The sequence below is a fragment of the Micropterus salmoides genome, unplaced genomic scaffold (genome assembly GCF_014851395.1).
Source record: "Micropterus salmoides isolate LMB-PRFRI ecotype aquatic unplaced genomic scaffold, ASM1485139v1 Ms_hic_scaffold_22, whole genome shotgun sequence".
In the NCBI taxonomy this organism is placed as follows: Eukaryota; Metazoa; Chordata; class Actinopteri; order Centrarchiformes; family Centrarchidae; genus Micropterus; species Micropterus salmoides.
In genome coordinates, this window is record NW_024041373.1 from 5,249,322 (window position 1) to 5,258,932 (window position 9,611).

Genomic DNA, 9,611 nt, shown 5'->3' on the forward strand with positions numbered 1-9,611 from the left:
TAGCTGTGCAGGATCGGGTCTGGTTTGGCTGAGCAGTGTCAGGCCTGGTCACGTGATCTGTGGCCTCAGCGAGGCGGTGTCTGGCTCCTGACGATGGTTGCTCAGCGTGCTGCACGCAGACGTTGTCCCAACAAACGCCGTTACTTTTGTAGTTTTGAATTTAAAAACGGGCCTGACAGCTATTAAACGCGTGTTTAGCTGCTAGCATCCAAAAGCTCTCGTGCGTTTTGTAAATTAATTAGATATGAATATTCTTTCAAGCTTACGAGCTGATACGTTATCTTATAAGAAGTGATTCCGGTTCAGTGGGAAGGTTTGAACCGCTCTCTGGAAAGTGACCATTGTTGTAATCAGGTCGAGGCTGTTATCATTTCCACTTGCTGACTTTCTTAGTTTTTTACGGGTTTACAGCAGTAAAACAGTGCAAGCTTTTTAGAGTGTCATGAAAGAAATGTCAAGGTAAGTCATGCATGTGGCACATTGTCCATTTATGAACATTTTTGTTCGCGTGTAAGAGAGTCCTAAAGAATAGGCTAAAAGCTAACGTTAGCCAACTGTCACAACAACCAAACAAGGCCTGCAGCCACCGATAGTTGGCCGCGTCGCTTGTTTGTTGTTGGGTAACTATAATGTAAATATGCCTTAAAAAACGAAAGGCTCACTTATTTTTCTTTAAGAAAATGTCAACTCTGAAATAGGTCTAACCAGAAAGCGAGTCATTAGTAAAACCAATTCTTCCGCAGCAGCCAGCTAGCGTTTGCTAACTTGCTAAATTAGCCAATTTGTTAGCGCTTCCAACCTGTTTGTAGCTTCTCGGCTAACGTTCGTTCGCCGCCAGCTTGGGTTCAATAGTGGCACATTTCAAACACGTTTCTGCAGTTTGGGTAAACTCACGTTTCAGATTTGGAATCACAAACAATTAACCTTAATACGCTTGTTGTTTAAGTGATGTAAATGTGTCACTTTGTTGTTAAAGCATGAAGCTAAGTGTTTACACATGGGGTTCGCGGTAACTTAAAGGAGAGCGACAGCAACTAGTAAAGAATAGCACCTTATACATTTTGACTGGCTGATAAATGTCTTAACTTAACGTTACGTGAGTTCATATATTGGTTTTAGAAACCATGACATTGTAAAATTAACGTGGTGTAGTAGCTGTCATTTCATGTCATGTTTTCCATGTCGTGTCCCCTCTCAGCACCATGCCTGGTGGGCAGCAGCCTCAGAAACACTATGGCATCACCTCTGCCATTAGCCTTGCACCCCCGCGAGAAATAGACCACCAGTACACCCAGAAGCTCTGTGATGCTATGAAACCTTTTGGGGTGTTTGAAGATGAAGAGGAATTGAACCATAGGTGAGGAACAGCAAGTATAATTTTATTAACAACAAGACAACTATTGGGTATCTAGACTACATCCCTTCCATTGCAGCAAGCACACCTGCACTTAGAAGTAGTGCCAATAGTAACACGAACACATGTAAAATAATGCCCCAGCACTTCTTTGGTAGTCTCAACTGAAGACTACTAAAAACTGAATTTTTGAATGTGTGTTGTATATTTGTATCATTTTCATCCTCACACTATGATCAGTGAGAGGTGTGTGTATTGTGAATGAAGCACCTGCTAAAATTTATATCTCCTTTCAGACTTGCAGTTCTTGGGAAGTTGAATAACTTTGTTAAAGAATGGATAGCAGAGATCAGTGAACTAAAGGTATGCTCATTTGTGGTGTTGAATGCCTTTAAGTGTAAGTTATGATGTAACATGGGGTTGTTAATGGGGACAAAAAATCACAAGACACACTAAAGCTTTCTATAGTAAAGCCACAAAGAGGAAATGACTCCATATTGACTTCACTGTATACCTTTCTCTCCTCTACAGAACCTTCCACCATCAGCTATAAGCTGTGTTGGAGGCAAGATATTTACATTTGGTTCGTACCGGCTTGGAGTGCACACAAAAGGTATGTCTAGTTGATGTTTGATATTTTAGTGTTCATTCATTGCAGCAACATCATCAATCAACTATACTCAACACTTTTTTTTTATGCCAGGAAAGGTGACTGACAGCATTAAACTTTAATAACACTTGCACGGTCTGCTTGGCTATATTGACTTTCAAATGGAGCAAAGAGAACCCAGCAGTAACAGAACATTACTGCCACACAGCAGTCGACCCTGTCTAAGCTGGCATGCTTCATTGTTTTTGAGAAGTTCAGTTCACCCTAACTATACTAAAGCACGTGGCTAGTCTTTTCAAAAACAGTCAATGGCAGAAGAACATGACAATGCCAGTTTTAGGGTATGAAAGCTGGTAAACACTGGCTTAGTATACTGAAGGCCCTTGTGTGAATATGGTTTAAACAACGGACACAGCAAGTGAGATCAAAAAGTATATTCTTTAAATAATTAGATGTATAACAAAAAAATACAATGCTGTTTTTTACTATTCATTTTTTAACACTATGGTGTGTGCCATCAATCTGAATAATTAAGGATGTTCCGAACAAATCTGCATAACTGGTAATGGTGCTGGAGGTGGTTGAATTATTCTATTCACTGGTTGATATCCACTAATCCAACCGGTGATCAATTTGCAGTGCTTTGTTTATAACAACCCATTGCTCTTCTGGAAAAGTCAAACGTGAGAATTGCCACATTGTTTGTCATTAACGTTACATCCACACAAATACTTTGACTTTGCTATGGTTACGCCTAGCTTCCACACTACTCCGGCATTGTAGACTTTTGAAAATGTTGCCAACTCCATTTCAGTTTGATAACTTTGGGGTTGCGTTTTTTTCTGGACTGGCGCAAAACTGAGAATTTTCAGATGAAACAGACATCCAGGTTCACTGCCTGATTGGGTCTTATCAATCACAACGTGTCCTTCCCTGATTTGTCAGCTGGTAATGGTAATATCAAACAGGTTTCCCCAGGTCACGTTAGGATCATTTGCTGAGCTAAAGTAAGCCAAAGGTAACGGCCTGTGACTTTCAAACAATAAGTCTCTGGTTGACTGACTCAGCTGCCTTGATAAGGCCGAACTCTGGTCCATCTACTAGGTGACGCAAGGTGAAGATTAGCTGTATTTTGTTTCAACAGTGTGAACAGGCCAATTCACATGGAATCTGATCTTTTCCAGTTCGGATTTGGGCCACTTTGATATGTGTAAATCCGATACAGATCGTATATTTTTTATTTTTTTAAATGCGACCTGAGCCTGGACACCGGAATTGATGCGACTTTGACGTCACTCTAGACCAGCTCTTGTCACAGTTCTGCTGTAGACCAAGCCGTGGTGAACGAAAAAGCTCCACAAAAGCCACTATAAACATGTGGTTTGCTTTCTTCTCTACCTTGCTATCATCTGCTCACAGATTCCCTTTCTTGCACCTAAAATCCACCATATCGCGAGCTTTCTTCTGAGTTATGTGCATGCTGCTTGTCCATACAGACATAGTAGAGCCTAATGGTGCTTTCAGACCAAAAGCAAAGCAAGCGTTCGGGGTGGTGAGTTTACATACAAAGTCAATGCAAGGACGCTTAGAGTTGCGATTTCCTGTCAGGCGATGCGAAGGGGGCAGTGCCGGCAACGCGAAGGAATTCGCATGAGTTGAATATTTTCAACGCAAGCGAGAAATTCGCATGACGCTGAGTCTAGCCTATCAAAGCTGAGATTGTCTGTACGTCACCGACAGCTTCAGAGCGTTGTGTGGAGAGGGCCAGGCAGAGCGGGCGATTGAAAATCTGCTGGCCGGCAGAGATCTGCTAAACTTGAGAGAGGAGCAGGGAGCTGCGCTCCAGCTTTTGGACAAGTAAACACCCGTGAACTGGATTATGCTCTGACAACTACGCCATTTGCTCGAGGGAGGAGCTCGGAGTAAACTGCTGTTATTAAATTAGCTTTTACTTTAGTTTTTGGGATTACAACGTTTATTTATCTTCACTCGAACTTCTCAGCAGCTAGATTCCGTGCACACCCGGTTCCAGTGGTGGTGTTAGCGTCGTTTGGCACTACTTCATATTTATATAAAAAACGGACAAAACTGGACATTGCTGGGAGAAAAGAAAGCGAGGAGGTTGAACTACCTGGTGAGTTCAGAAAACATGTGTATGTAACTTTATTACAGCTATCGTTGTACTTTACTATGCCCAAGTTAGCATAGCATAGCCCTGATTGATCCAAACTCCATTCAGAAAATAAACATTTTAGATGTTGTCTTGCTGACAGACCTGACAAAGCGTGAATTCATATGTTTAACAAATCTGCATCATATTGTAGTTAGTTCGGCATCAGTTTGATCCGTTCACTGCTATTTAATCACAGCAAAATGTTTACTTTGGGTTCATACAGCTGTAGTAATGGCAAGTTGTGTTTATTTGTGTTATTGCATTGTGTGTCAACACTCCAGGGATGTCCAGCTATAAAACCCCTGCGAGGAAAGCATTGTGTGGATTAAATTCGCATTTGGTCTGAATACAGTCAGTCCGCGTGTGCAAGGACTAGCAAAAATATTAGGGTTCCCGTGGATGTATGTGAATTGTCTCGTGATATGCGTGTTCAGGCGTGTTGGTGTGGAGATTAATTTTTGAAATGGTACTAAAACACTTGTGTAAAGAGATCATTTTCCTTTAAAAAAAATTTTTTTAAATGAAAACGTATTAGTGTGGACGTAGCCTGAATCAGTTGAACTTCTTTGTATCACAGTTGTGAGCAAGTGAAATGCAGAGGAGAGAAAACAAATGAAAAGCGGCTCAAGTTTCAGTTCACAGATGATGCATTAGTATAGAGAAATGGATATGGTGTCAGGACAGCAAATGGAAGATTTAGACTCACCTCTAGTCTTACAGACGCAAACAAATACTTGAAATTGATTTCATTTTTGCTTTTTACAAAGTTCACAAGTTCATCAGTGTGCAGCAAAACCAGCTCTGATTTGTAGTTTTTGTTTGTTAAAAAATATCTAAATCCACATTTTATAGGCTGGGACTGTCCAAAGCAGTTGGACAGTCAGAAAACTTGTTAGGGGTCTTTTCTGCACTTCACTTGTTTATCCGTGATGTTTTATTACATGAACTCTCTTTAGCCTAGAATGCAGCAACTTTGTTGTGTTCATTTATCAGATTGTTTCTACTAGGCAACACAGATTACACAGGTTAAAGATACTGTTTTTTCCAGGAGCTGATATTGATGCCTTATGTGTGGCTCCACGCCATGTAGAGAGAAGTGACTTTTTCCAGTCTTTCTTTGAGAAATTGAAACAGCACGAAGAGATCAAAGACCTGAGGGTAAGTCTATGTGGCATTTTGTCATTAAAGCACAGGTTAAAAAAAATGTACGTATGTATAGGTTTCTATGTCAAATGTCCCACACAAAGTTATTTAGAGGGAAGCCCCCGTTTCATCCCTGACCTTCAAAACTGCACCTAATGTTGGTTTAGTTTGCTGTATTTCTTGTGCATGGCTGAGTCTAAGTGTACTTCTGCTGAATAGGTGGAGGAATAAGAAAGCCCTGTACTAGAGTGAGTAATGTAGTAATTCAGCAGATGAGTGAGACCCGTGGTGATAGGGCTACTGATTATCAGTGTTAATTTCCCAAGGTGCATTTATTAATACCATGATGGAAAAAGTGTGTAAACCCCTTTAGTTTATTTTTGTGGTGACACTAAATTGTATTTAAATACATTTATCAAATTAGCTTTTTTGTTGAAGCGTTTATTTCGGTTCTCATCTTGCTGATCGTATACAAAAATGTAGCGGTACAGCTCAGCGAACTTTCACTGGTGGATGTTGCAAGAATAACCCTGTGTTTGTAAGAGGAGCATGATAATTGAATCTTGAAGCCCTGGCCTCCATAGACATCTATAAGCAACACACTCATTCCACTTTATGCTCATATTTTCTGAATTTGAACTGTCCCTAAACATTTTCCAAACACCGTAGGTGTTAGGTCTTAAGGTGTTAAGGAGCATGCTGAAATACATAACTTTACATGTCTTTGGAATATTACTGTATGCAAATTGTGTCTTCTTGCAACTTGGGCTTGTCTCATATTTGTTGGTGATATTGTCTCTTGGTGCTTTTTTTTTTTAAGGCTGTTGAGGACGCTTTTGTACCAGTGATAAAATTCAAATTTGACGGAATAGAGGTAAGTCACTTAAAAATTGAAGTGATATATGTGTTCTACGTATAGGGGTGCCGCGTCACTAAATACACACTAATTGGCAGTAATAATTACCAGTTTGACAACACTTTTATAGGTATAGAGGTATGTCACTTTGAGATCCAAGTGGTGCGTGCTGTCTACATATAGGTATTGCATCACTAAATACACCTACTTGGAAATAATTACCATTTTGAGAAAGCTTTTATAGGGAGTGTATTTGTACTCTTAGGCATAGGTAGGACGGAGATTGTAAAGATCAGTAACCTGTAACTGTTTGCTACACAATGTGTTTTTCATGCTTGATCAATGAACCATAAACAATCAATGAACATGCACCTGGAATGGAATGGTTGTTGTGACACTAACAGCGTACAGATAGTAGTAGGCAATTAAGGTCACGGTGTTAAAAACTTTCTACTAAGACCTTTCTACTGACTCTGAAAAACCCCAAAAGAAAGATGCCCAGGGTCCGTGCTTGTCTGCAGGAACGTGCCTTAGGCATTCTGCAAGGAGGCATTAGGACTGCCAATGTCGCCAGGCCGATAAATTGCTCTGTACTGTGAGATGCCTAGGAAGCACTACAGGGAGACGAGAAGGACATTTGATCGTCTCCGCAGTGGCAGACCACATGTAACAACACCTGCACAGGGCCACACCAGATACTGATTGTTACTTTTGATTTTGAGCCCCCCTTTGTTCAAGGACACATTTTTTTCATTTCTGTTTCTGACATGTCTGTGAAACTTTGTTCAGTTTATGTCTTAGGTGTTGAATTTGTTTATGTTCATACAAATAATACCACATGTTGAGATTGCTGAAAATAAAAGCAGTTGTAAATGAGAGGATGTTTCTTTTTTTGCCGAGTATATTTCCAAAACTATTAGAATTACATTATGTTGAAATATGGTTGTGCCTTATCTCAGCAGTGCATTTATGTATTTTGCAGGTTGGAAAATCACATCTGACTGCTTGTTTCTTACATACCTGCAGCATTTGTTTCCATTATGATGTTTAAGGTGGCTGTTATGTTTTGCGTGCTTAGTCGCAGCACACCATTGACTTTAACTACGACGGGTTTGCGTAGAATTCCATGCATATTGCCATAATGGACGGTCAGTGTTAACGTTGTGAGATGGGTCATTTGAAACAAAAGTGCAAAATAATTTGTGTATCTGCTCTGATTCAGATCCATCCCTGCTGCAGCGTTTTTTTTTTTTGTTGTTTTTTTTAGCAATATTGCAATTGAGATTTAATGTGATTAATTTTAAAGCTCTTTGCCTTCTGTTTTATTCAAAAGGACATGAAATAAATTGGTGTATAGTACAACCAACACATGTCATCAGGTAGGCCTACCTATAGACAACAAGAAAAACTACAGCACACTGTGCTATAGGCTACAGTAAGCGCTCGATACAAAACCCACAGTTCAACCACCAATTAATGAGTCCTTATCTCAGTTCAAATCTTCTAGTCGATCTTTCTATATCCCAGTAAGCAAACAAAAAACTCAGTTTGAGGTTCAGTTCAAAGGTTGGCCAACAAAAATAAAACCAAGCGTCGCGTCTCGTGTTTAATAGACAAGCTTAGTAATTCTCCGACAACACCAGCTCCCCCGCAGCCTCCGATGCAGGTAAGCAGGGCACCGGCTGTAACTCTGGCTGTGTGTGAGACACATGCACTGATCGCCACAATACCCTTACCTTACTACACGTGTCTTTCTGTCCGTTAAAGCGGCAAATGGCCCGACCATTTCACCCACCACCAATTTACCTGCGGGTGGCGAGTGCTACTTTCATTTCCCTGTGTGACACTAAATTTCTCTAGTGGCTTGTCAAGCTTTAGGCCATTACTCAGCAAGTCAGGATACAGCGAAATGTGCGATGTTGATGCTTTCTCTTCAGACTTGTTTACTGCTGCGTGTCATGTAACCAGAGCGTAATCGCAGCCTTTGCGATTTAGAAAATCTCGTTTTATCACATCGCGATAATATCGCAAATGCAATTAATCGTTCAGCCCTAACTGGCAGTTATAGAAGATGATGATTTCTAATTATGTTTGATCTCTACTCTATTTTTCTGTCTGTCTGAGCAGATTGACCTGCTTTTTGCCAGACTCGCCTTACAGTCCATTCCCGACAACCTGGACCTGAGGGGGGACTCCATCCTGAGAAACTTGGATATTCGGTGTATCCGCAGCCTTAATGGTACTCTACATGACTTCTATTGGATTGTATACATACAGTAGAGAAGCTGATATTGACTTGATCCCTGATACTTGATGCTGGTGCTGTTTTTAATAAGTACAAGAGTAGAATAAGCTTTTAGTACGTCACATTTGTAGCAACTAGTCGTGGCAGGTATAGGAATCTAAACAACGTAAGTTTGCTTTCTTCTGAAACCTAACCATTCTCTTACTAGGAATTTACTGTACTACTGTCAGTGTTTTTAGGTTTCTGACACGTTGTTTTTCAGGCTGCCGAGTGACCGATGAAATTTTGTACCTCGTGCCAAACAAAGAAAACTTCAGGCTGACATTGAGAGCCATCAAACTGTGGGCAAAACGTATGTGGATTTAAATGTACTTGTAATCTGTTTTTATTGCTTGCAATCCATGGGTCATATTCAGTAGTTGTCACAGTTTAAGAAAAATACAAATAAATAAATGCTCAAAAGTGTGGAGATGTGTAGAATTTGAAGATATAGATGTTGTAATGTGTCCTCTGTCCGCAGGTCGTGGGATCTACTCCAACATGCTGGGGTTTCTGGGTGGAGTGTCATGGGCATGCTGGTGGCCAGGACCTGCCAGCTCTACCCTAACGCTGTGGCTGCCACGCTGGTCCACAAGTTCTTCTTGGTGTTTTCCAAATGGTGAGAATTTAGCTCTCACAACACTCTATAACCGTATACTTTCCTGTCCCACTTGATGGCAGTATTTCACAGCCTTGTGCAAACAATTGTATTTGAGTATTCACACATTTGACTACATTTCCATCCTACAGGGAGTGGCCAAATCCTGTGCTATTGAAACAGCCTGAGGACAGTAATCTGAATTTACCTGTGTGGGATCCCAGAGTGAGTATGACATCATTGTTTTATGTTATGTTTATAAGTGTGTGTGTGTTGCAGACACAGGAAACGGTTTTCTGCTGAGTTGTGAAAAGTTTGTTGGTATTTTATTGTTAGCTCAACAGTTAGAGTATAGGTACATCTTATTTTCTCATTTCTTGTCTCCTCATTCCTCTGTCCTCATGCGACCCGGAAATTGACCGGGTCCCCTAAATGAGTTCCAATGCCCTTATCGCTGCTCAGAGGAGGCTTGCCAGAGCAGCATGGAGCAAGGAAGATTTCCTACGTGGATGTCTTTTTGTCAGACAGAAACACCCTTCAGTAAAAATGCATTAGCAGTAGAATAGCACAACAGATCTGACAATTGTTTAAAT

At 40.7% G+C, this 9,611-nt stretch overlaps 1 protein-coding gene across 1 annotated transcript; it reads left to right on the plus strand.

Moving 5' to 3' along the window:
- Positions 1-9,043, plus strand: LOC119917393 (poly(A) polymerase gamma-like). The gene is given in 10 exon segments (XM_038737711.1): positions 1-459; positions 1,199-1,357; positions 1,651-1,717; positions 1,886-1,967; positions 5,186-5,295; positions 6,101-6,154; positions 8,264-8,375; positions 8,644-8,733; positions 8,902-8,949; positions 8,952-9,043. Coding segments are annotated over 10 exon segments (831 nt in total). The 5' UTR covers positions 1-442.
- Positions 9,044-9,611: the final 568 nt, after the last annotated feature.